General features: G+C 42.9%; 1 protein-coding gene across 4 annotated transcripts; it reads right to left on the reverse strand.

Moving 5' to 3' along the window:
• Positions 1 to 263: 263 nt before the first annotated feature.
• LOC119979043 (importin subunit alpha-5-like) lies at positions 264 to 27,442 on the reverse strand. 4 transcript variants are annotated; one of them, XM_038821023.1, is made up of 11 exons: positions 27,353 to 27,442; positions 19,858 to 19,937; positions 16,028 to 16,162; positions 15,202 to 15,287; positions 13,677 to 13,945; positions 13,500 to 13,582; positions 11,707 to 11,970; positions 6,936 to 7,169; positions 5,467 to 5,649; positions 1,015 to 1,164; positions 264 to 456 (listed from the first exon to the last, which is right to left on the reverse strand). In XM_038821023.1, the coding sequence occupies exons 2-11, from the start codon at positions 19,924 to 19,926 to the stop codon at positions 400 to 402; spliced, it is 1,530 nt and encodes a 509-aa protein (XP_038676951.1). In that variant the 5' UTR covers positions 19,927 to 19,937; positions 27,353 to 27,442; the 3' UTR covers positions 264 to 399. The 4 variants fall into 4 exon arrangements, with proteins under 4 accessions (XP_038676951.1, XP_038676950.1, XP_038676949.1 ...); XM_038821022.1 differs by having other exon boundaries at positions 19,858 to 19,935; positions 27,321 to 27,403; XM_038821021.1 differs by lacking the exon at positions 27,353 to 27,442 and adding an exon at positions 27,232 to 27,320 and having other exon boundaries at positions 19,858 to 19,935.
• Between the last annotated feature and the right edge of the window lie 222 nt (positions 27,443 to 27,664).

Here is a 27,664-nt window from a genome sequence, read left to right on the forward strand (position 1 = left end):
AACCCCCTGCACCATGAGCTCATATTTTGTGTAGTAATGTTTGATGCACTGTCAGATGTTTTCTGGAAAGAGTACAGCAGATCAACAGGTTTCCCTTCATCCACATGAGAGTTTAAGTAATAAGCATTTAGTCAAACACAATTTCTCTTTCCCATTCTGCCCGATTGCACTGAAATTTGCCTCACTGTAACCTCCTTAAATATTCCAGCAATTTCCTGATGATAGTAGCTTTTTTCACAAGAGTTCAATGACAGACTTCAAAATTTTTGCAAAAAAAAGTGATTTATTTCTGAAAGTACTTGGAATAGAGTTAAACATGGATTATAAATTATTGCACAGACAAGGATAAGCTTAACAATTTTTCTTCAAACGCTAAATTTATTTTCAGTAGGATGTACTTCAAAATGAAGGTTCTCCATTTGCCACTTCAGCTTGTAGGTTTGTAACTTCCTCCTCCTGGAAGAGAGAAGGGCTTCAGATTTAAATGCATTGGTGTATATTCCCTTACACTGCTCCCTCTTCCTCCACTACCACAACATTGGTCTAACCAGAATGAGCAGAGAAGCTATCCCACCTCAAAAACATGGGCCATTCGCCTCTAATTCAAACTTATGACATTCATTTACAAAATCCTAGTAATGAACTATTCACCCTCAGACTAAAAAAAGGGAGAGAAAGAAATATCCAATGAGCTCTACAAGTGATTGTTGAAAGCATTTAGAATAGAATGGCAGAAACAATTTCAAGCATCTCTGTTCCTTTTCGAATTACTTCCAATAGCAGGAATCTTACTGTGGGCAACGCCAAATGGCTCACCTTTGTTAAACTCTAGTGTGCAGGCTTGTGTGTCAGTTCTATCTTACCTCAAGTGGAAGCATGAAAGAATGGTCAGCAAATACATGCAGCAAAAGCCCCCCACAAGGTCGGAAAATAAAAAAGTCACAGGAAGAATTTGAATCAACAGCAACAATTTACTGCTAGAATATTCAGTCAGGTTACTTTTTTTGCACCTACCTCATCAAGGAAGTACTTCTCAATTAGCTTCAATGCTGTTTCATACACAGTGGAATTTGGATGGAATTGAAGAGCCTCAATTTTCTCCAGGCCATTATATTCCTCTATCAATACACATAGTTTATCCGTTTCACCCAACTGTTCTCCAGCCTTTCACGAAAAGAATTAAAGCAAGGATAGCATTAACTCTTGGCATCTTGCAAGGCAAGTGGAAAGTTGCAACTAACAATGGAATCATCAGATTCCCTTTTTTGGGTTGATTCACAACCCAAGTTTCAAGAATAAAAGGTCAGACTCAAGACTGTCAGCAACAAAAAGTACATTGCAAGTTAAGATTGAGAGTGCTTGTTCCTCCAGTAATTCATTTTCCTAAAAATGAAATCTGTAAGCTAGTCTGTAGTGAGGCCATGTAATTCACCAGTAATTAGAAGTTGGTTTGAGAAAGTAATCATGCATTTTGCATGTCTTTTTCTTGCTCAAACAATCCCAGTTAGAAAGATTGCTGTCAGGCATAGAGGACACTGAATTAGAATAGGCCTTTTAGCCTCAAGCATGTTCCACCATTCAATGAAAAGGGTGGAAAATCTGTCGCCCAACCCACCATAGCCTTGTATCACAACAATTAGTCCAACAGAGTCCCAAACTTAGTGTGAAGAAATGCTATTTCACTAGCTGGTTCTCATTCTTGGACCCAAGTCCTGGACTCCCCAACTAATAGAATCAGTTTCCCCTCAACGTCTTGAGCTTTGATCAAAATATTAGTCAACATTCTAAATTCCAGGGAATACAACCCCAGTTGGTTTTAATCTACCTTATTATTCCTATTGTGGGAACTTCCAGTGACAGCGGGCAGGAGGCAGCCACGCGTTGGAGGACTCCTGTTCTGGAATGGCATTGTCGGGGGCTAACGCCCGGTCCTAGGGGCAGCGAAGGCAGTAAAAAAGTCAGGAGACAGCACAGGGAAGGGAAATGTCGAGGATCAGTAAAACAAAACGGCCGTGAAAACAGCCGAAAGTCCGTTAGGGAGTGGAAAGGTCACCGCGGGGTCAGTAAAGGAAATGGAGGCTGGAGCACAAGGGGAGGCCGCATTGCTCAAGTCTGAAGATATAACTAAGGTGATGGTCGTGGAATTTGAAAGGCAGTTCACAAAACACATGGAGGCAAAGAAGAAGGAGATGGGGGCGGTTTTGAAAGTGCTGGTGGAGGAGGCGATTACCCCAGTGAGGACGGCGGTGGCGAGCGCAGTGGCGGAGGTGCAGGAACAAGGCGAGGCGCTGAAGTGGAAGAGACATTATTGCAGCACAGTGATCAACTTACCTCGATGGGGAAGGAGATGCGGAAGGTGATAGAGATCAACAAGGATCTGAGAGGCAAATGGAAGACGTGGAAAACAGATCCAGGTGACAGAATTTGAGGATTGTGAGGCTGCCCGAAGGAGTGGAAGGACCAAGGCCGACTGAGTATTTTGCCACAATGTTGGCGAAGCTATTGGGGGAGGGGGGAGGATCCCTCCCAATATGAACTGGATCGGGCTCATCGGTCATGGAGGCCTGTACCAAAGGCAAGTGAGCCGGCAAGAATAGTTACGCAAGAGTAAATGAGAAGGTCCTGTGCTGGGCTAAGCAGAAGTGGGTGGTGCAGTGGGCTGGAGTGGTATACACGTATACCAGGATTTTACAGTGGAGCTGGCGAGGAGGTGGGCTGCCTTCAACCGAGTGAAGAGGGCACTGTACATTAGCAAGGTGCAGTGTGGCATTATATATCCAGCGATGCGGAGGGTGACTTTTAATTTGGAACGGCGGAAGCAGCGGAGGACTTTGCAAAGACAGAAGGCTTGTGGCAGAATTGAGAAATGGTCATATACCGATGTAGCCTCATGACTACTTTTTCATTTTTGTTTCACTGCATGCTGGTGTATGGGCGACAGGAGCCAACGTTGTGTATATTTGGACAAGGAAAGAAATGGGACTTTCAGTCGTAATGTGGGTTCTTTGGGGCATGGGTATTATGCAGGGTTTGTGTGCGAAAGGGATTTCCTGGGGCCGGCAAGGGGGAAAAGAGACCCGGGCAGGGGGCTCCACGCTGGCCGGTTTATGCAGGCCAGTGAATAGGGGTGAGGTGGGGGGGGGGGGGGCTGCAGCCATCGGAGCCTGGTAGAACAGAGTCCGAGTGGTCTAGCCAGGGCGGTAAGTTGTGGGGGGGGGGGGGGGGGGGGGGGGGGGGGGGAAACCGAGGTTGGGGGTAGGAGCTTTACAAGAGGAAGTGGAGGGGAGGAGTTTACAACTCTTGGGTGTCATTTGCGGTACTCTTTCGGAGGCTGGATGGCATTGAGTGTCGGGGGGTGGGGGGAGAATTCTATAGGTTAATGGTGACCATGGGCGATTCCGGCCTCCTTTTTCTTTTCCTCCTTTGTTTTTTTTCCACCGTGGGAGGGTTTGGTTTATTTGATGCATATATTGACAGGTGGGCCGTTGGGATCGTTGTTGATGTTAAGGGTATTGACTTTGTATTTGTTACCGTTTACTGCTTGTTGGAAGGGCGGGGATGTATATTTTGAAGGAAAATGTGAAAATGGAGAATAAAAATATATATATATATATATATATATATATTTTTTAAATTATTCCTATTGTGGTCTCTTACAGTTAAGCGAAGGTGCATGCCCTGCAACAAAGCTGTTCTTTTGCAAGAGAGCAAAGCCCAAACTATAGGATCACAATCATCAAATGATGCAGCACAAGAGACCTTTTGGTCAATTGCACTTGCACTGCCTCTTCTCAGGGAGCTAACCCATAAATCCCATGTGCCAGAACTTCTAGCTCTTCACTTCTTTCCCCTCTTTAAATATCTTTCTTCCTTCAAAGACAAAATGTTAAACTCGTCTCTGAAGCTTTTGATCACCCTTGCTAATACAGTGGCTGTCAAATTTTGTTTGACAATGCTACCTTTAAAGTACCTTGGCGTAGGGCAGCACGGTGACAGTGGTTAGCATTGCTGCCTACGGCACCGAGGACTCGGGTTCGAATCCCGGCCCTGGGTCATTGTCCGTGTGGAGTTTGCACATTCTCCCCGTGTCTGCGTGGGTTTCACCCCCACAACCCAAAGACGTGCAGGTTAGGTGGATTGGCCATGCTAAATTGCCCCTCGAATGGAAAAAATAATTGGCTACTCTAAATCTTTTTTTTTTTTTTTTTAATAAATGTACCTTGGCGTTTTCTTCCCTGTTAAAGGAGGCACTAAATCCAAATAGTTCTTGAAAGTGGCTCACATTCACTTCCACCAATCTGGTCAGGCTGTGCATTCTGTGGGTCACAGGACCATAAGCTTCTAGGCAGCAAGTGGATACCATAAATCTTGGGCAGATGACATCTGCAAGGCCCCTTTCAAGTCCTCACTTGTTTGTTGGTGTGCGCGTGACCCAAGGAACTGCTCAGAGGCCCAATTTCCACAGCAAAAATAACAGCCGGGGAATAGGTCTGTTTTTTTCCTGGAGAAACACTGCCACTTCATCAACTCCACTCAAGGTCGAGGAGGTTCATCAACTTGCATCTCCATTAGATGTCACCTGTCATGTGCCTGCACATCTCACCAGCCTGTCAATATCCTTCTGCAGTCTGTTTATTGTTTACTACTTTTCCCTGCCACAAACTTCGGTTTAAGTCCAGGCCATTAATATACCAAAAGAAGATAGGGAGCTATTAGTTATTAATACAGAGGCCTGGGGATCACCACTGTATATTTCCTTCCACTCTGGAAAAAAAAGTTAGACACCACAATTCTCGGTTTTCTTTCTTAGCCATTTTTGTATCTAAGTTGCAGCGTCCCCTTAATCACATTGATTCAGAGTTTTCATGAACAAGCTGGTGGTATTTTATTGAAAAACAGTACACTAAATATCAACCAACCATACTACCTTTATCAACCTTCACGTACTTCAAATATGCAAGTCAATCCAAAGCAAATTTGCCTCGAACAAACTTGCTGACTTTCACTTATTACAACCCCCATTATTCCAAATGCCAATTAATCTTTCCTCTTGTCGTCTCCAAAGGTTTCCCCCACCACTGACATGAGGTAAATGTTCCTGCCCTTGCTGGTTTCCATCCCTCCCCCTTTTTGGAATGGGATACAACTTCTGCAATTGTCCAGCACCGCTTGCTTATCAAATGAGGATCGGAAAATTGTGGCCAGAGCCTCAAGCTATTTTCACCCTTGCTTCCTTCAGCAGCCGAGGAGGCTTCTCATCTGGTTCAGGTGACTTATCCACTTGTGAATCCTGCCAGCAAGACGACCAATATCACTCCTGCCTCCGTTTTTGTTTCAAATCTTCAATATTCACAGAATTCTCTCCCCTTGGTGAGGAGGGGGGGGGCAAGTATTCATTTTGCACCTCTGCCTTCACAAAATCTCCAAATTTAAATGGCTTTGTTTAAAAGGGCCCAGCCAACTTACTAGAAAGATATTGGACAGGGATTCCAGGGTCACGAGAATAAGTTTGACATCTGTGTTACTTAGTAGATTAAGGAGAGGTCCCAGCACTCCACATTGCACCAAGTGAACAACCTGGTCAACTGTACCACCATTCGTGTAATTTGTCACAGCCCAAACAGCTTCTTTTTGAACTTTAAATTCACCCTGGAAGACAAATATTACACAATGATCAAAATGTTGAGTAATTAAAAACAGAACCAAATCTTTTCTTGTGGAACTGAGCCTGGTACCATCAAGTATGGCACTGTAATTAGTTCAACCAAGGCCAGTCTGCAATGAAGAGGTTCATAACTTTTTAACACCATGTATACAAGAGAAAATCATCATGATCCACTGTAGGTGGTTTTGATTAAAATAAGCAGTCACCTACAATATTGTAATTCCATTCTCTCAACACCACACACAGTGAAGCAGTGCGTGCCCACGTGCAATAAGCCCTGGACAGACAAGTGATGAGCAATTTGTGCCCCACAAGTGCCAGGTGATAACCATCTCCAAGGAGAATCTAACCACTTCCCTTTGATATTTATCAGCATTACCATCACCAAATCCACCACCACCACGACCACCCTGGGGCAGAACATTCCCTCTAATGCCAGGACAAAAGCAGCCCACTTGATTGACATTCTACCCACTACCTCAAACAATCACTGCACATACAAGATGCACCACATCAAATTACCAAGGCTTTTAACAACACCTCTTAACTCCTCCAAGAACCTTGAAAGGATATAGGATCAGTTGCAGAACATCACGACTTGGAATAATGCAATAATGCCACTTTCTTGCTCCCTTCCCCCACACCCCTTGTTACTGGGTCAAAATCCTTGAGTTTTCTACTCAAGGACACTGGAAGCATCAAGATCACAACATTTAGCAGTTCATCACCTTCAGCGTAGAATGGGACAAAAAGGTCTTGCCAGCAATTCCTACATAGACTGAATCAAATCAATAGCAAAAAACCACATTTAATACATTCAGGAGCAGGAAAGGATTCTTGACTGCTGAAATTCCACTTTAACCAAATTACTTTGTCACAGACCTCATCAAGACTGCAATGCATGGGCAGCACGGTGGCCTAGTGGTTAGCACAGCTGCCTCACGGCGCTGAGGTCCCAGGTTCGATCCCGGCTCTGGGTCACTGTCCACGTGGAGTTTGCACATTCTCCCCGTGTCTGCGTGGGTTTCACCCCCACAACCCAAAATGTGCAGAGTAGGTGGATTGGCCACACTAAATTGCCCCATAATTGGAAAAAATAATTGGGTAATCTAAATTTATTAAAAAAAAGACTGCAATGCATAATCAAACATAGGCATGATTTCCTGGACGTGACATCTCAAGATGTACATTAAGTGCAGTATAATCTACTGAAGTCCACCTAAACCTGTATGTTGAACCTACTGTTATTCGATGGTAATTAAGTACTTACAGTTTCCAGAATTTCAATAAGGGGGGCTATTACTCCACAAGTAATCAGCTGTTGAATCTGCATTGTAGGTCCAGCAGCAATATTGGAAATGGTCCAAGCAGCCTCCTTCCGTATGCAGGTCTTGTGATGTTTCAAAAGTTTCGGGAGAATGGAGAGAACCCCTGCTTCAAGTGCAGCCTCTGTTTGGCTATCAGTTCCAGTCACAATGTTTCCGACAGCACGGAGGGCAGGGGTCTATAAAAGGAACAAAAACAGTTGTACAAAAAAGGGCTTCATATTAAATCATCCACCATTGGTGATTGTTGCAAGGCCATGCAGTCAGGTCATTGAAGATTGTGATTTCTAGTGACTCCACCACTGAGCCATATGCAGGGCTGATTACAGAACTAAAATTGATTTTTTTTTTTTTAAATTGAGAACAGAACAAATGGAAGTTTCTGCGAGAGAGAAAGAAAACAAATCAGAGTGGAGGCCAACCTTCTGTTAGGATTGGTATGGGTACAGAATGAATCTCCTTTCTACTTCTTCAGCCTTGCTGGCAAGTGGAAATTTCTGTTCAACTTGGTAAAGCCAGGGATTAAATGCAGGTAGAGTCAGGTACAGCTTTATGCCAAATAATTGCTCACAGGTTGCCTGTACTCAGTACACTCAAACAAACAAAGTTGTATGCTGGAAGCCTGAAATCATTCCATAGGCCACAAGTGCATAAGGAGGCCATTTGGCCCATAGAGTCTGCACCAACCCTTGGAAAGATCACCCCACTTAAGCCCACACCCCCACCCTAGCCCCGTAACCTAGTAACACCTCCTAACCTTTTTGGACACTAAGGGCAACTTAGCATGGCCAATCCACCTAACCTGCACATCTTTGGACTGTGGGAGGTAACTGGAGCACCCGTAGAAAACCCACGAGAAACACGGAGGGGGGGTGGGGGTGGAATGCAGGCTCCGCACAGAGTGGCCCAAGCCGGGAATCGAACCTGGGACCCTGGAGCTGTGAAGCCACAGAGCTAACGATTGTGCTACCAAGCCACCAGAAATAGGCCATTCAGTGCACCAAGTCTGCTCCGTCATTCAATGAAACCATGACTGATGTGATAATCTTCAATCTTCAACTCCACTTTCCACCCACTCTCAAAACCCTGGATTCACTTCCTGATGAAAAATCTGTATCTCAGTCTGGAACATACTTAATGACCCAGCCAGAATGCTACAGGTTTACTACCCTCCCGAGAAGAAATGCCTCCTCGTCAGTCTTAAATGTGCAACCCCAATCTCAATGGCCATTGGTCGAAGCCAGGGCTTCTGCATGGGTCAGGACACCCAGTGGCATCATCAGATGAGATTTTGGGGTCACAGACCCCATGGCAGCAATGGCCAGTGTAGAGCTCAGCTCATCAAAGTGCAGTGGTTCCCAATTTGTTCCTTTATGGAAACCATTTCTAATAGTTTATGATGCACACTCAAATGCATTGCACTCATTCACAGCACATTTATCTGAAATAGGGTGATCAGTGGAAAGAGATAACACTTGCCCCTTAGCAAGAAGTTGCCCTTTCGCAGAGCTGTGATGTCAATCCCAAAAGAGATCTGGTTCAATGTTAGGTTTATTCAGATATTTGGTTTTCATTGCAGCAAGTTTAAAGTGGCTGAAAATATCTGCCAGATGTGTCATTTGGCAAGCTACTGAAAAAAAAAAAATCACCAAAACGTTGAGAGTTCAAACTTGAATCAAGTAAAAGAATTCACTTCACACAGCCGTGAGTGTAACTTTCCTCAGGATAGCCTGCGGAACTCGTGTGAAGTAGTAGTTTATGATCACTGCCCATCTGGTCACAGAGCCGCAAATATTCACAAATTCAGTGGATTGCCCTTGATTAAAATTAACTGCAGGAATTGCTTTTTGTGGGGTGGTATGGTGGCACAATGGTCAGCACTGCTGCCTCACAGCTCCAGGGTTCCAGGTTCATTCTGGCCTTGGGTGACTGTGGGTGACTTTCTCCCCATGTGCTCCGGTTTCCCCCCAGTCCAAAGATGTGCAGATTAGGTGGATTGGCCACGCTAAATTACCCCTCAAGTGTCCAAAAGGTTAGGTCGGGTTACGGGAATAGGGTGGCGTCTTGGGCAGGGTGCTCTTTCCAAGGGCCAGTGCAGACTCAGATGGGCCGAATGGCCTCCTCCTGCACTGTAAATTCTATGATGCGTGAACTCTTTCTTCCAAAATGGTCATGAGTTCAGCATGTATTTTCTTTGCAGCTAAGCCTCCCTGTGGATGGTGCAGTGGAGCCACTGCTCTTACCCACATCCAGTGTTGGCCTTTGCAGTTGAGCAACAATTTAAAAAACATTGTCCTCATGGATCTCTCCATTGTGGTAATACTCTACACAAGTGAGCAGATGCAATGTCCAGTGATTCATTCAGTTGAAATACATAAAAATAGACCCCGAGTTGCTTGTCTTCGCTCTTTAGCTGATCATTCCCATCTCATGGATTCTGTTATCCAACAAGGAAATTATGTTAATTTGCCTGCAGTCCTTCTCTCCAGCTCCTTATCCACTGGCAATATCAACTCCTCCCCAATTGTGCGCAGCTTCCCTCTTCGCTATGAGCAGAGCTTCCCAATACAAGGCCTCCGCTGCCTGCACAAGTAGATCCCAGTTCAAGTATTTACTACTGTATTTTCTCCATGCTTTATGCTTACTATTGTTGTGTATAGAGATTCATTTGATGATGCCTCGCATCAGTTTCCTCATCAGCCACAAATCAATTGGACTTCAGCTGCACCTTTCCCCTACCAGAGTAACTGGCTACTGCTCCCAGATGCACCAAGACAAGGCTGCCACTTGCCTAGCCTTCGTCGCACATTCATGTGCGTTCCTAACTGGTTATCTACAATAATAATCTTTATTGGCAAAGTAGGCTTGCATTAACAGTGCAATTAAGTTACTGTGAAAACCCCCAGTCAAAAATTCAGAATGTCTAATTCATCTAACAAGCACTTCTTTTGGGACTTGTGGGAGGAAAGCGGAGCACCTGGAGGAAATCCGAGGTAGCGTCAGGGATGCCAATCAAGTAGCCTACTTTGTCTTAGTAATATTAAACTTCTTGTGTGATGGAATTTTCTCCACTTGCCTGGATGTGTGCAGCTCCAACAAAACTCCTGAGAATGTGCAGACTCTGCACAGACAGTGACCCAAGCCAGGAATCAAGCCTGGGACCCTGGCACGGTGAAGCAACAGAGCTAACCACTGCTACTGTGGCGCCAAACGGCCTGTCCTTTTTGGTTGGTTGCCCACCCATTCTCCTCAGGTCTGGCCTGCGAGGGAGTTGCCCCATTGCCCCCATGACTAACACTGTAGACTGTGGCAGCTCATCACTATACAAGTTAGGGCAGATGCCTAGCTGAGGTGGGCGATGGCTGACCACTGGGACACATGGGCTTACCATTCATAATTGCTATCTCCACCGTCGGGTTAATACCCCGCAATAAAACTACAATGTCGTCACCAGGGAACAAAGGCTTCCCAAACAAGAGGGTCCACCTCATGACCTCTCCAGTTAGGTCCAAAGGGATCCAAAGCCCGACACCAGATTTTTTTTTTTTTTGGCCAGACATCAGACTTTGTGCTATCAACCTTGGGAGACCTCAATTTTCTTGCCAGGATTTACTCTCCTAGACTTCAGCTTATCCATAGGCAGTAGAGCTATTTTCCCTTAGTGGAGTTTGCCTCACAAGACATATCCAAACAATAGTACAACAAATGTCTGGGGACCAACCCCCCTCAAAGTTTCTCAGCAACTCTGGGAAGCCCTGCATCTCCATAAATCTTACCCAGGCTTGTGCCCTGCAAGGACAAGTGTGCCGAAAGGGTCAATGTGATCAGTCTAATATATGGGTGAAAAATGTTTGTATGCTCCTCATTTTCAGCCCACACTGGCTAGTAGTGTCAGGGGAATCTCTTCCAGTCAGTGTATACGCTTCCTCATGGCGACACACCAGAAAGATGGGGTTAAATCTCCAACTAATTTATAGAATAAGCAAAGCTTCAAAGCATTATGACAGCACAAAACATGCTGGCAGTGCTGGAGGCTGCAGTTCAATTAGTTTTATTTGTGTTATTCCTTAGAAATTAGAGGGGAAAAAAAATTCCACAGCTATCTCGACCCAGTTTTCAAAGAACTTGCATCTTGATAGGCACTGAACATATGAAGTAAACAACAGGATTAGCAATTACTCCAAGAAGAATAAATGCATGTAGTACTTTTCCAAATAGCTAATCAAACCATAAATGTAAAGCAAAGGTTAAAAACCAAGCAATGAATTTTCTGACAGATTGTACAAAAAAAAGCATATGCAGTACACATGTCCAACTTGAACATGGATTTTGAAATTATCTTGGAAGGACATTGAAAGCTTAGTCGATCATAACGTGGTGGTCCTTGGTTCAAGCGTTCTGCCCCAATCAGCAAGATGTAGTAAAACAAAATGCAAAAGATGACTGAATATCCCAGACCAAAAGATCCCTGAAGAAATAGTTGTCAATTCAAAGACATATACATCTGAAGTTGCCATTTGTCACGTTACTTACAGACCTCAAAGCCATTAATGATTTAACAGATTTCACTCCACTTTTCCCACCCCATCTCCCAGCCACACAAAATCAATTTGAGACCAGCAGGCAAGTCATTTTCTCTCATCACAGTCCTGCATAAATTCATCCCAAAAGCTTGTGAGAAATAGGGTAGAGCTCTACTCGTGTCAGATTACTCACCAACAGAGCCAGTTTATCCTTTAACATTAACTGCATAAGCCTTGGCAAAACACCAATGCGAACCACCTCTTCAATCCGGTCATTTGGGCCATCTGTCAGGTATGATACTGCCCAACAAGCATCTGAGAGAAGGGTTTCATCCTCATAATGAAGCAATTGAATCAGCGTAGGAAGGATCTGTTGAACTGTTTGGAGAGGCGGATGTGGATTCTTGTTGCGACATATGTTTGACATAGTCCACGTGATATTGCGCAAGAAGCCAATCTAGAATTGAAGTAAAACGGAACAACATTAGTACAGTGAGAAGGGGAAAGAGGGAATTAGTAAAGTGAAAGTTCCGCCAAATCCTGAAGCAAAGCTGGATGCTAAAGTAGAATTAGACTTGCAGCCTACCTGTTTGCAAGAATTAGGACCACTGAGAATCTCACTTTACAATATATAGGTCACCTATTTGGTTAATAAACATGCCAGATAACTTTACACAAATCACTGGGAATGAAATGATTTTAGGTTTTAAATTTATTCTTTCATAGGATGTGGATGGCACTGGTTAGGCCATTTCTTGCCCTTGAGAAAGTGGTGATGGGGCACATTTGTGAAATGCTGTAGTCGATGTTGGTACACCCAAAGAACATGGAGGAAAGGCAATATAGCTTGAAGTCAGGATGATTGTGGGGCTTGGAGGGGAACTTGCAGGTTGTGGTGCTCCCATGCCATCTGGTGACCTTGCCCTTCCAGATTATAGAGGTTGCAGGAGGACCCTTGGCAAGTTGATGCAGCACATCAAGGACACACTGTTGCCAGTGAGTCAAGTGGAGGGCGTGAATGAAGGTAGTGTCAGGGATGCCAATCAAGTAGCCTACTTTGTCTTAGTAACGTTAAACTTCTTGTGTGATGGAATTTTCTCCACTTGCCTGGATGTGCGCAGCTCCAACAAAACTCCTGACTTGTGCTTTGTCAATAGTGGACAGACATTGGAACATCAGGAAATGAGTTACTACCCATGGAATTCCCAGTTTCTGACTGGTTTGCATGGCCTCAGTATTTATATGTCAGGTGCAGTTCAGTTTCTGGTCAATGGTAACCCCCAGGATATGGATTGTGGGGATTCAGCAATGGTAATGCCATTGAATGTTAAGGGAGATGATTAGCTTCTCTTTTGTTGGAGATGATCATTGCCGAACACTTAGTGAGTTACTTGCCACTTACCGGCCCAAGCCAAGATGTTGTCCAGGTCTTGCTGCACTTGGACAGACTCAAGGAATGATTAATTAAGCTGCTATATGGTATTGTTTGTCGAGGGATGGCTCTTGACCAGAATGGCCAGGAAACTAACCCTGCCCAAAAGTGGCAATGGATCTCTCACTGATAGTGACCTCACTGTTTCATCAAAGCATATCTACAACAATGTAGCAGCTCTTGAATGCTACATACGGATGTGTGCCAAAGCCTGAACCTACCGCTTTCCAACTAGAGGACACCACTGGTATTACTTGGATTTAATGTCAAACAAGAATTGACAAATTCCACGTTTGCACAATCTCCTTCCCTTTATTCATCATCCCAATGAAGCCTTTTGTCACCCAAGACAGTTGGCTGGATGGGGGAGAAGTGGAGAAAGGAGCAGGAAGGGAACCTTGCCTTATCACAAATGCTGCACTGGTTATTTGTTCTCATTTAAATTTAAATGGCCATTAGAACCACCCAAGTTTAACTAATTGGAGCATAGCATTCTGTTAGGCAGACTAAATTGAAGCAAATCACTCAGCCCACTAGTTACCATTTGGACTTACAGGGACATCAGGTTGTACCAATCCCAGAAGTGAGGGGACAGCAGAGCATTCAATTACTGCATCACGGTAGAGAGGGCCATCACCTGCAAAAGTTTTAAAAAGTTACTGCCATTTATGGTTTAGTACACAGTAAAGTTATTTAACAAATAAACTCCAACAAAATTGGTGCCATCATACCTGCAATGTTACCCAAGGCCCACACAGCTTGCTCACTGATGTACATGTATGGAGAAGAAAGGAGATTTACAAGTGCTGGAATTGCACCTCCTTCCACCACTGCCTCAGTTTGGGCTGATGTTCCAGAGGAAATGTTGGTCAGTGCCCAGGCTGACTCAAACTGCAGTGCAGAATCATCATCTCGACCAAGGAATTCAACAAACCTCTTAATTAGACCTGCTTCAATAATCTCATCCAGTGGCGGTTTCCATGCCCGTGACAGAAGTTTCCTATCAAGAGGAAAATAATGAGCAAGATACCATTTGGTTTCCCTTAGATTAGTAATTTCTCTTTACATCGCACAGTGGAAAGGGTAAATTATCAAGACTAGATTAGGCAATAGTCTTTCTCCAAGACCAAAGGTCAAATGGGACCAGTCTGTTGGATGCAGTGGTTCCATGTAAAATGCACCTGAGCAGTTGAGTGCAAGAATAATACAAATGTAGACATTTGATCAATGTACAGTGGATAACACAACACGCACTGTGCAGTGGATGCAGGAGATTGGTGGCTGGAGATGGCAAAAGCACAATATTGGGATAGAATACAGAAGATTTGGTTGGCAGGGTGACAGTGGTTAGCACTGCTGCCTCAGTTACATGGTGCCAGGTTCAATTCCAAATTTGGGTGACTGTCAGTGTGGAGTTTGCACTTTCTCCCAATGTCTGCGTGTGTTTTCTCCGGGTGCTCCGGAATCTTCCCACGGTCCAAAGATGTGCAGGTTAGGTGGATTGGCTATGCTAAATTGCCCAAAAAGGTGAGGTTGGGTTTTTGGGTTATGGAGATCGGGTGGAGGCATGGCTTAAGTAGGGTGCTATTTCCAAGGGCTGGTGCAGACTATGGGCTGAATGGCCCCCTTCTGCACTGTAAATTCTATGATGTTTAGGTAGATTGGCCACACTAAATTGCCCCTTAATTGGTACTCTAAATTTATTTTCCAAAACACACACGAATATTTATATACATACATGGAATCAAAAAGCAGTGCGTTTAATCTACTACTAACACCAACATTTCCCATCTAAAGGCTCATCTTGTTCTTAGTTAAATTTGGCCAAATAGATGGTCACAGGGTTTTAAAAGAAAAGAAAGTAAAATTATATTTAATTGGATTTGTAATTTTAAAAAAAGTTTGGGGTTTTCAGTAGATGTGGATTTTGCTTGGTCGGGCATGGGGTGCAGACAGACTGAAAAAAAAAAACAGAAGACAATTACCCCACATAACAACCTCAATGCACCCCGGAAGTCAAATATTAGCTCTTAAGCTGCAAGTGCCAGAGATACTGCAATCAAAGATTAGAGATTTATTTTTCACTGATGGTGTCTGAAACTCAGGACTTTACAGATCCCCAGACTTACAAAATATGACCTATATGCATCATGTCCATTGACTTATTTGATTTGAACATGACAAAGCACTTTGCCAATCTTCCAACTGGGGCTAGACAATATTATGTGCAGTGAGATGAAGCAACAGCACCTCTACCTAGCTCCATTTGTGGCTTGAAGCTGCAGCAGTGAGTCAGGGCTGTTTATTCCCTTCACAATCTCTTCTATGGTCATTGCATGGTCCTGCAGGGAGGAAAGAGCAATGTTTATCAAGATAGATTTTTGACAATAAATGGTAACCTCATTTGGTAATTAAGCCATTCTAGAAATCAATTTGACTAGATGTCCAATCAACATCTGAAATGGTACAAATCAGCTGCATTCATATGAATTTTTACCTTGCATCGGTAGATTTATTTTCTTTTTGTACATTAACAACTGGTGTGGTTAGTTCAGTTAGCTGGACAGCTGGTTCGCGATGCAAAGCAACGTCAACAGCTCTGGTTCAATTCCTGTACCTGCTGAGGTTATTCATAAAGGCCCCGCATTCTCAGCCTTGTCCTTTGCCCGAGGTGTGGTGACCCTCAGGTTTATTCCCCACCAGTCAGCCCTCAAAATGGGGGAGCAAGCAGCCTATAGTCCTCTGGGACTGTGGCAACACATTTAAAAATAAATTGCAGGCAGTTGATTATAAAATCAAAACATTGGGCCAAAAAGCTCATTATGCCATGCTTCGGTAGATGGGCACAGAATAAAGGTTAGTCTAAGCTGGGCTATCCCATGGTGCCGAATGATATTTGACGAGAAGTTATACTCTCTACTTGGAGGAGGAGATTTAAGAATCAGACTTGGCAAAAGGTACGATAGATGTTAATTTCATAAAGCAATTTAGGAATAATCAGACAATGGTAGAATTACAAGAATTTCAACTGGTGATTTGTTGCTGGGCAAAGGTTATCACCAAATGGAAATGTTATACATACATTCATTCCAGCAAGCTTTTGTAATGAAGGTTCACCATCTGGGAAACTGCTTATATTCCTTCTCTTCAAGATCTGTTCATCCCTTTTGGCTTTTCGTAATTCAATAGAAACATCAATTCGCTGCCTCCTCAGTATCTGTTTTAAGTAAAATTAGATTTCAAAATTCAAAACTCTCAAAAAGAAAGCAAAATGTTCTACTACTTTCTCATCTGGTCAGTAATTCTGTGCATTTAACACCAAATTGTTTTAATAATTGTTCTGTTGGCAGAGTGTTATTTTTTGTTTATTCTTACATGGGATGAGAGTGTCACAGCATTTATTGGCCATCCTTAATTGCCCTTATACCAAGGCTTGCCAGGCCATTTCAGGATGGATTGAAGAGTCAATTACATCAATCTGGAATCACGGGGGTTATTAGGTTACGGCGATAGGGTGGAAGGGAGGTCTTAAGTGGGTCGGTACAGGCTCGATGGGCCGAATGGCCTCCTTCTGCACTGTATGTTCTAACAATGTTGTTTTTCTAACATGTAGACCGGATTTGGGCAACAATGGCAGATTTCCTTCCCCAAATGACATGAGTGAACCAGGTGGGTTTTTATGGCAAGTGACAATGGTCATGTTTAGACTTCAATTCCAAATTTCTGAGTTCTAATTTCATCATGGTGGGATTCAAACCGGAGTCCCCGGATTACTAGTCCAGCCACAATACAACTATGTCTCCCAGTAGAAAGCTACTAAGACATACTACAGTCAATTGAAAAGCTAATCAAATATGTTATTTTAATGAGAGAGTCTATGCCAAATATAGCATTTAGAGATAGAATATATACCAAATGGATATGCAACAGGATTCGGAACACGAGTCGGACCAATCACTCCATGTGTATGCTCCACTCAAGCATTCTTAAAGACCAAGGGCTGAATTCTCCCACCCCACCCACTGCAAGAACGCCACGAGTGAGCCACAGATAATGGAGAACTCTATTGACCTCAGGTGGGGATTCTTCAGTCATCAGGTGGATGCGGCTGGAGAATCATGCCTTAAATCTCAACACTTCTTCTGACGATGCTAATTGAACCTCCCTTCTTAAAATGTACAGTATCTATGCTATTCATCTCAAACACTCCTGGTGGCAATTGAACCTGTAGCAGAGAAGTTCACATTCTCAACTTTCCTGCTCAAGGTTTCTGCTGAATTCCCCCATTTGATTTCTGAAGACATGGGTTGTGTTCTTCCACACAAGTGGAAACACTCTTTTCTATCTCTACTTGATCAAATATTCTGACAATCACTCTAAAGTGCTGAAAAAAATGCACCAGCCAGTTCACCCTCCTTTCCCGATTAGGCAATTTCAGTTCCATTATGATCCCTGCATCTTCTCCTGTACCATGGTACAGCAACCAGAATTGTACACAGTTGGCCAAGTGCGCTCTAATCCAGTTTTGATACAAGTTTACTGCTCCACTTTTCAAGTTGCCAGTTCAATAATCTTGTAATTTGTTGCAGTCCTCCTTAGTACAGAAGAGACCCCAGCTCCCCTCCAGATTTGAGGGTGGTGCAGTGGTTGGCACTGTTGTCTCAACGCCAAGGACCCGGTTCCATCCCTTCCCGTGTGGAAATTGCACATTCTCCCCATGTCCGTGTGGGTCTCACCCCCACAACACAAAAGATGTGCGGGGTAGGTGGATTGGCCACGCTAAATTACCCCTTAATTGGAAAAAAAAAAAGAATTGGGCACTAAAATTTAGAAATTTGATTTTGATCCCAACATCCAAATCCTTAATAAATGATGAGAAATAATGGACCCATCACACCTTTATTCTAATGCTCTTTTGGTCTTGGCGAAAATTAGCTATTTATTCTGCTACTTGCCCCGACACTAATGCACTCTTGGGAGAGATATGCATTGATGGCAAAACCAGCATTTATTTCCCACTCCCCCAATCGTCCTGAAGCATGAAGTTGGTAAGCCACCAAAACAGAGTGCCTTGCTTGGGCATTTATGAGGACAACTGAAATAACAACATTCCTTTGGGTCTAGAGTCACATGTAGGTCAGATCAGGCAAGGATTGCAGATGTCCTTCCCCTGAAGGCCAGTTGGTTTAGTAGTTAACTGATTATTAATAATTTATTAATTCCTATTTAAATTTCCCTAGCTGCCACGGAGGATTTGAACATACGCCTCTGAGGCATTAGTCCAGACCTCAAGATGGCTAATCCAGTAACAGTGCTATACACAGAACTCATTCATTTGTTTATAATGTGCCACCTTATTGAAGGCCTTCTGTATACAGATCAGATCCATCGCACCTCAAATATTCTTGGTTACATATTCAAATAAATCAATAAGATCAGTTAAGCAAGTTGGGTCTTTATTATAATTTTGGTCTTCAAAATGATTTTCTACTTTAGGTGGGAGGATTCTTTTTCCTACCTCCAATGTTAGGTTCACTGGATGTGTTCCACCTCCCTTCTTAATATAGGTATAATATCAGCTATTTGCAGGAAACCGCCAAAATCTTTATTTACCGATTGAAAAAGTAATTACTTTTGTTACATCTTCATTGTCGGAAAAAGTTGCTAATAAAAATAAGTAAAAGGGGATATCAGGAGGGTGAACAAAAGGTCAAATGGATGAATCAGGAAAAAGAAGATCTAACGAATCAGAGGTATGATAAGCAGAGGAGTTTGGGAAGAAACTAAGAGCCTGGCTGGGAGGAAAGTTGTCAGAATAGGAGCGGAGATGCAGTATCTGTGGAGGAAATGGTTCGGGAGGGTGTGTGGGGGGGGGGGGGGGGGGGGGGGGGGGGGAGAAAAAAAAGAGTGGCAAATTCAGAGGACCGAGGTCAAGGGGAACTGGGATGGAGATTAAAATCAGAGCACAAGTCACTGCTTCAATGCTTTGGAGGTGGATCTAGGGCAATGGGCAAAAACATTTCAAATTAGAACAAAGAGGTTTGACAGAGTGAAGGTATTCAGATGCACCCATGTCCCAGAGGGGTGGCATGACTTGTTAAGCACCAATACTACAACCGGTGGTTTGGACATGGTAGCGGATGTAAAATATGACCAAACAATAAGCATCAAGATTAAAATCAATATAATCATCCACAATAAGACCCTTCATTGCAATAGTCTTTTCCACAAGTGAATAGACGTAGTCCTGAAAGATAGCGAAGGAACAATTTTCCAATCGAACAAAAAGTATCTGGGAAACCCTGGTAGACCAGTGCAGATAGGATATCAAAGTCCAGTCATATCTTACACTTCTCCTTGATGCTTTGGAGAGCAGTGCCCACGCAGATTTCTTCCATCACCACCCTAACCAAAATTAGCTTCCTGGTTTATCACAGTCACTTCTGGTGCTTTTCTCACTTGTGTTGGGGAAAAATATCATTCCAATCCTGTGATACACCCCAAACAGAAAATATATTTTTCCCCTGAACAATGTCACTGGATGCTGTACCATTATCCATACCTGCTTTCCACCAAGAGAATCTTCCAGAATGAAGCGTTTGGCAGCTGCTCCTCCTGTGTATTACTAGAATATTTAAAGCAGCAATGAAAACTCCTGGGGCAAGGTTAGAAGTGTGTAAAATTATTAAAACTGGAACCTGCAGGCACAGCTTTTGATGTAAACTGTTGACTGTAACCCATTGTGTTTGTCGAGTGGACAAATGCCACTTGGGCGGCTTGTCCAGAAGTTACTCATTATATTGGACAAACTTGTTTCCAGGAGTAATTTGAACTAAATGTCAAATGCAGAGTAGAAAATTGAAACATATTTTTCTATAATTAGCTATACTACGCAAGAACCAACCCAAGTACCTCTACATTTTTGCCTCGATTCTTGAATTTTTTCATCCTGTCGTGCTCCATTTCACCAGCGGTCGACATCTTGTCGGTCTGAATTTTTAAAAACATAATGCAATTTGAGTTCAATTATGTACAGCAATGTTCATTAAGAACTTTAAACTGCTATTTTGAAGAACAGTAAACAATTATGCAAGCAACAACTTTAAGGATCAGCAGATTGAAATGACAGCTCAAAATATTGTTACTAATGCAAGGTGAAAACACCAACTGAGCTAAGCAACCACCACAAGGAAAGGCAAGTTAGTGAAAACCTTTTCAGAAATCCGATATGAAATAATACAAAGCAACATGTTCTAAAATATATTTACTCATTTATCCCTACCCCATTCCTAGATTTCTTAATTGTAGATAAGGGGCTGGTTTAGCTCACTCGGCTAAATCGCTGGCTTTTAAAGCAGACCAAGCAGGCCAGCTGCACGGTTCGATTCACGTACCAGCGTCCCCGGAATGTGGCGACTAGGGGCTTTTCACAGTAACTTCATTGAAGCATACTCGTGACAATAAGCGATTTTCATTTCATTCCATTCAAGTGAGAAAATAGCTGCACCTAATTGAAATACAAAACATCTTCAGAAAAAATAAAACCCCACACCCTTAAATCACCCAATGTATTGGTCATGTTTAATAGTGCAAGCTATTAAACATTACTTAGTGACTGTAGTAGCTGCCCCTTTAAAAAGGGGCTATCTTCTGAAGACTCATGTGATCCACTCGTCCAATCAGTCCCCAGTGCACGGAATCACCAGATCGATCCAGGAGGCAGATTGGCACCATCAAGACTGTACTACTCTGTAAATAGCATGTTTTATTAAATAAACATTTGTTGTTTGTACGGATTATGGGCCAGGGTTTAGAAACTCCAAAGTATGTTATGAAGTCCATTTGATGTACAACCTTTATGTTGAATTTGGCTCGGATGAGCACAAGAGCCTTCCCTTCAGGTGTGATTCAACAGTCTTCTTCAGCACTTCAATCAAAATAAGCTTTATTCTAAGAACCTTGTTAACATATCTATATAAACAAACAGCACAAACATTAGGACACCCCACAGCTACAGTAACCAATGTATAACACTTAATGAATCCCCCCTTAACTGTTCCAATTCAAAAACAAAATCGCATAAACCAAAAACCTCTTTTCAAGGGCGTGGACCAGAACTATATTCTCTCTTGAATAAGACTGGCTTTTCCTGAGATTCTGACCCTATTGCACCAGCAGTTTTAAACCCTTCCGGAAAGCAAACTATATCTTTTAAGTTACAAAGCAGGTGGCTATAATCAATGTTTTTTTTTCTGGAACAACTCTTAAAATGAAAATAGGGAGAGACAGGCCAAAACACATTTTTTCTGTCTGAAATGAAAATGAAAATCGCTTATTGTCACGAGTAGGCTTTAAATGAAGTTACTGTGAAAAGCCCCTAGTCGCCACATTCCGGCGCCTGTTCGGGGAGGCTGGTACGGGAATTGAACCGTGCCGCTGGCCTGCTTTGGTCTGCTTTCAAAGCCAGCGATTTAGCCCTGTGATAAACCAGCCCCTGTAGTCCACAGCAGTCAAAACTGAATGCAAAGTAAAAACCTCAGAGCCACAGCCCAGCTCCACTCTCACAATGACATCAATGAAGCCATGTGATAAGACAAAAACATTTCTTAAAGTGACACTCCCATGACACTGGGTCAAGTCAGGACTGTTATTGTATGAGGTGAATGTACAAACAGGATTTTGAGGAAACATGTGGATTATCTGCATGGTCAAGAATTGTCCCAGAAGCCAATGTTACAACCAGATTCATTGGGGCCAGCTGGAAGTGTTGTTTGCTGCCCAAGGAGTGGAATTTTCAATCAGCCTGTGACAGACGAGAGCATTGTTCCAATTGAAAGAGGAGGTTGAAGCCTCAGTTCCAGGAGAGAGACTTGGTGCGACAGTTTCTGCACAAAATACCCAATAGAAACATCCCTCTGTCACATTGTGCCACTCTATGAGGAAACAGAAGCCGCCATTAGAGAGGTGGTTTTAATGGACTGATTATGGGAAACTGTACAACTATAATTCTGTATACTGTTATGATCCCCTATAAGAATCCTAACAATTTGCCATTTTAAGATGGAGGAAAGATTACTGAACCACATAGGTCATAACACTGATCAAAACACTGATCAATATGTATCTTATGGTAAAAAAAAAAAACACCCTTTAATTTAAATACAGAATTAACCACATTAACAACACTAGCTATACCTGCCACTGCATATTCCAAATGAGCAATTAAATAAAGTTACCAGGGTACCTTGTTTCTCTTTGCAGACCTTTGTAGACACCCTTCCAGTAACAACCCAAAAATTGGCTGGTCAGATATGGCACAATTGCAAACAGACCTGGCTCCTCCCATTAATTGCACCATCTGTATCCCAAGCACAAGGTATTCTCCAGTCTCCTTCCACTAAGATGTCCTATGACCTGTGTGGTAATATCAGGCCATAGTAAGGCCAATTAAATTGGATAACCTAAATTAGAGAATTGGGCATTTTAAAATCACACTGCAGTCAAACCTCAGGAAGGCTGTTGGAATCCAGACCTGACCAAAGTCAAATGCACAACCAACAGACAAGCTGCCAGAACATGTCTGGGCCTGTCCCATTTAATCACCCATCAAAGCTCATCAGACTGAGACCAAGCAGGAGATCATCGGACCCCATTGAAATACACAAATCTATTGTCTGTAGCCCACATTCCATCACAGAGTATCTACTGTTGCCTTGTGGGAACAGGTCATGTGCAGCCCACACCACCAGAGATGGGACACCTGGGTCAGGCTCAGGTGGCCCAAACGGTCATCAACCGGACCACTGGCTGCTGGGACCCCACCTAACACCTCATTGGCGAGAAGTTTCTGGAAAGGCAGGGAGAGAGGGGGAAGTGTGTGAGGTGACCTTGACCAGAAGCAAGCAAGCAACAGCCAGCGAGAATCACCTTTGCAAAGAGGAACCAGAGGGACTCGGGGATTGGATCTACAGCATACCAAACCACCTTTGCAGGTAGTATAGTCGAATTGTGGGTGTTTCTGGTATATGCAGTGGGTAATTTACGGATTAACTACATTTAATAAAGTATGTTGCATTATATGTGTCCGTATTTTGTTCTCATAAATAAAGACACCTGGGTAAACTTTGATTAAGGAGCTGGTTGAAGTATCTGAATTGGACCGATTTCACACCCACTTGGCTAGAACTAAATATAAATCGCTCAAATTATCCACACCCCAGGGAACCTCCGAAATATAAACAATACTCCATTAGCCATCTAAAACAATACTCCATTAGCCATCTGTATGTATGCAAGTAAATGGTTAAAATCACCGATTACCACATGTACAGCTCCTTAAATCACAGCTTTAGCAGACTTACTGCCTGTATATATTTTAAACCAGGATTTTTAAAACATTACTGTAACAAATAAAATATAACAATTTCTTACATTCATCACAATATTAAGGAACTTAGGTTGAGGGGGGGGGGGGGGGGGGGGGGGGGAGAGATGTAGTAGCTGACCCCTTTCAAGGGTGATCTTCTAAAGGTTCATGTGACCAACTCATCCAATTGGTACTTAGCACACAGAATCTTTGAGCAGAGCGCAGCCTTTGGCCAGTTTGATCCAGGAGATAGATTGACAGCAGAAAGGCTGTACTACTTTGTATAAAGCATGTTGTATAAATAAAATTTAATTCTTCGTACCAACTGGTGGAGCAAAGCTACTACGGTGACCCAAGTATGGACTGAATGATGCATCACAATCACAAATTTGGATTTAAACCAAAAACAATTAAATTATCTTGATTTAAATGTATTCTCCCATTGCTTCTCCACAGATATACATTTGCTGAAGGTACAATGACCATTGCTTTACACTTTATGAGATAATTTTACAGTTAAAAGCACTGTCAGATATTAGGGTTTTTTGTCACATGTACCAAAGGTACAGTAAAAAGTCACCGCAAGGGCAGAGTGTTAAAAAAAAGCCAGTTAATCTGATTAGAAGTTTGGCTGGATATTGGTTGGGGCTGTAACCTTGCAATTTCCTCAGTTGATTACCTAGTTTGTGGGTTTTATGGATTCCAATAATAGAAGCTACCAATTGCCATGGAACCAAAAATGGAATATTTCAAAGTGTCATAACAAAATGCTCAAATTTCTCCCCTTTCTCTGCAGATGCTGTGACCCATCTGCAGCACTTTTCTTTATATAATCCTTCAGCTTTCTCCTTCCAGAACATGGTTTAAAGGATGGAGGTGGTGCAGGCTGGTCACAATGCTCCAGTAAGAAGTCTTACAACATCAGGTTAAAGTCCAACAGGTTTGATTCAAACACGAGCTTTCGGAGCGCAGCTCCTTCCTCAGGTGAATGGCGAGGTATGTTCCAGAAACATTTATATAGACAAAGTCAGAGATGCTGGACAATGCTTGGAATGCAGGCATTTGCAGGTAATCAAATCATTACAGATCCAGGGAGAGGGATAATCACCTGGTGTTGTAAGACTACTCACTGTGCTCACCCCAGTCCAACACATCTCCACACCATGCTCCAGGTCATCCTTTTTTTGGCCAACATATAAAAGGGGATTACATTTTTGGTAGAATGTGCATAATATCCAGTGCTATGACAGAACTCAATTTTACACAATATTGACATTTTAACAAAAACAGCCCATTGACCGGGCCGGGGGGGGGGTTAATGAAGCAAATTTTACTCCATCAGAAACACTACATGCCATGAGGAATTTGCTTCATCATGGTCTCTACCCAACAGGGAGGATAACTCTTGAAAGCCAAGTTTGCACATTTAATTGGCTCCAGATATCAACGCTTTCTGAGACACCATTCATCAAGTTTCATTCCAGAGAATATGTCCCAGCACACAGATTGAATGTCTTACAACTGCCTTTTGAATTAAATTCTAAAACATATCTAAACAGTTATACATAATGCTTCATTTACAGTGTAACATACATGCCAACATACATGCCATGAAGAGTCAAATCACACCAATGGGTTAATTACAAAACAGAAAATTCTGGACAATCTCAACAGGTCTGGCGGCATCTGTGGAGAGAGAAGGGAGCTACTGTTTCTAGTCTGGATGTCTCTGTCAAAGCCAGAGAGAACAGGAAATACGGTCAGATTCATACTGTTGTGGGGAGGGGGGCGTAGAGTGATAGGGCTGGATAGGGAGCAGCAGCCATTCACACATTCTAATTTCTTTCTGCGCCACTATCAACACTTTTTATTATTACTTAAATCATCCCAATTTACATTGTTTGTCTTTTTGTCTTTCTGTCCATGACATCTGTCAATCTCCACCTAGCTTAAATCTGACCCCATTTTCAGTTCTCTAGCTTTGACAAGGCAGCATGGTGGTGCAGTGGTTATCAAAAATAAAGCTATTTTGTTTCAGATTCAAACATCTGCAATCATTAGTTTCTTTCAATGGGTTCATTACCTTGATTTTGTCCACAATTTTTTGGGGCTTTTAATGAGGTCAATGTCCTAGACTTGCATTTATACAACATTACCACCAGACATTCCAAAACACTTTTACAGCCAAGCAGATATTTTATGAAGTACTCTTGCAGTGTGGGAAACATGGCAACTACTCCGAACACAGCAAGCTCCACAAAGGTGGTAATGACTGTTTTTTTTTTGTCATATTGATTGAATATTGGTAAAGGCACCTGCTCCTGTCATGTTCACCTGACAGGACCTGTTTGACATCATCCAAAAAACTGAGCCTCTAACAGCATGGCACTCCCTCAGTATTACACCACAGTTTCAGCTCACGTTTCTCGAGTGGAACTGAACCCCCACTGACTGAGGGCGGTACGGTGACACAGTTGTTAGCACTGCTGCTTCACAACTCCAAGGACCCAGGCTCAATTCCGGCCTTGGGTGACTGTGTGGAGTCTGCACATTCTCCCAGTGTCTGCGTGGGTTTCCTCTGGGTGCTCCGGTTTCCTCCCACAGTCCAAAGATGTGCAGGTTAGGTGGATTGGCTAGACTAAATTGGCCCCGGTTACAAGGATAGGGTGGAGGCGTGGGCTTAAACTTAAGCAGGCTGCTCTTTCTAACACCTGTGTAGAGTCAATGGACCGAATGGCCTTCTTCTGCATTGTAGGGATTCTACTATTCTACCAGAGCTCCAACTTGCAAAGGTTTTTTAAATAAAACATTTTATCAAGGCATTTATGATTTTATAACAACAAATACAAATGTAAACATCACTCAGTAAATAACCCCGCCCCACCCAAACCAACAACCATACACAACCAACATGGCTGCAACTTGCAAAGTTACCCAATTCGGATTTCATAGAATCCCTACAGTGCAGGAGGCCATTCGGCCCATTCAGTTTGCACGAGCTCCTGGGAAAAGCAGTTTAGCTCCCTTGTACTCTTTTCATAGACTTTACAGTGCAGAAGGAGACCATTCAGCCCATCGAGTCGGCACCAGCTCTTGGAAAGAGCATCCCATTTAAGCCCACACCTCCACCCTATCCCCGTAAACCAGTAGCCCCAGCTAACCCAAGGGCAATTTAACATAGCCAATCCATCTAACCTTCGCATCTTTGAACTGTGGGAGGAAAACCACACAGACACAGGGAGAACGTGCAGATTCCACACAGTTAGTGACCCAAGCCAGGAATTGAACCAGGTCCCTGGAGCTGTGAAACAACTGTGCTAACCACAGTGCTACAGTGCCATCCCTTTTATTCTCCAGGATTGAATCCTTAAAGTCAATGTCACCAGTGATTTATATCACTCACAGCTACAGCATGTTGCAAATTACCACAATAAATTTCGTTCACAATGTGACCAAATGCTGTTCCAATGGGGGTCTTAAGAGGTTGGGGGTGGTTAGAGGATGGAGTGGGGAAGGTGTGGATTGAGGGAATACTGTGTCTCAATAGAAGATGCCTTATTTTCCAGTATTCTTCACATTAATAAGCACCAAAGCAACTAGCACCCATATCGTAGCACAGCCTCTTTCATAAAAAGGAAGTAGAAAAAAAACATTTGCACATTAGCTATATATAGTATATTACCCGCACATTAATTCTGCGCCATACACCACCTGGACAATTAAATGAAGGGAACATTTGGAAACACTCCATTATCCATCAATGTCTGTAAGAGAACAGACAAATTAACACCGTCGGTATGGCTCTTCCTTTAATGAACACTTAGTCTGTGTTCCCTTCCGTGAGTAAAAGCAATAAGGAGTTAGTTAGGTTGTCGAAAAATGTATAGAAACTTGCAAAGTAAATTGTAAATACAACTAACGTTTCAAACAAATGGCGCTGCTGGGCGTTTACACCTCTCGGTAAGATCAATGCAACAAATTCATACACCGCCTCCTCATCCAAACCTACCTACAGTCATTCACTAACCAACCTCTTCCAGCACAACCATTCAGTGTTTAAAAGAAAACTCGGCTCTCCGTGCGCTTTAAATTTCCCGGGTCACGGTACGGTTGCTGAAAAATGTCATTTCCACTCCAAGCTGGTTGGACAGATAGTAATAAGCTCCGCCCAGTATGTTGCCATTCATGGAAATTGGGAAAAACTCATTTTCAACCGGTGGATAGGTTTGTATTGCTGGATATTTCTAAAATAAAGCTATTTTAATACATTGTAGTTACTTTTTTAATGAACTTACAAATGACAATCTGTGAGTTTAATACTGTCGATTTTCACAATGTCAGTACTTCTCACTT

Source organism: Scyliorhinus canicula, chromosome 15 (assembly GCF_902713615.1).
Source record: "Scyliorhinus canicula chromosome 15, sScyCan1.1, whole genome shotgun sequence".
NCBI classification, from domain to species: Eukaryota; Metazoa; Chordata; class Chondrichthyes; order Carcharhiniformes; family Scyliorhinidae; genus Scyliorhinus; species Scyliorhinus canicula.

Coding starts and splice junctions, on each gene's coding strand:
- LOC119979043 (XM_038821023.1), bottom strand. CDS start 19,926: ATGTCGACCGCTGGTGAAATGGAGCACGACAGGATGAAAAAATTCAAG. Junction 13,583..13,676: donor GGCCTTGGGTAACATTGCAG/GTATGATGGCAC, acceptor AAACTTTTGCAG/GTGATGGCCCTCTCTACCGT. Junction 11,971..13,499: donor TGGTACAACCTGATGTCCCT/GTAAGTCCAAAT, acceptor CTTCAATTCTAG/ATTGGCTTCTTGCGCAATAT.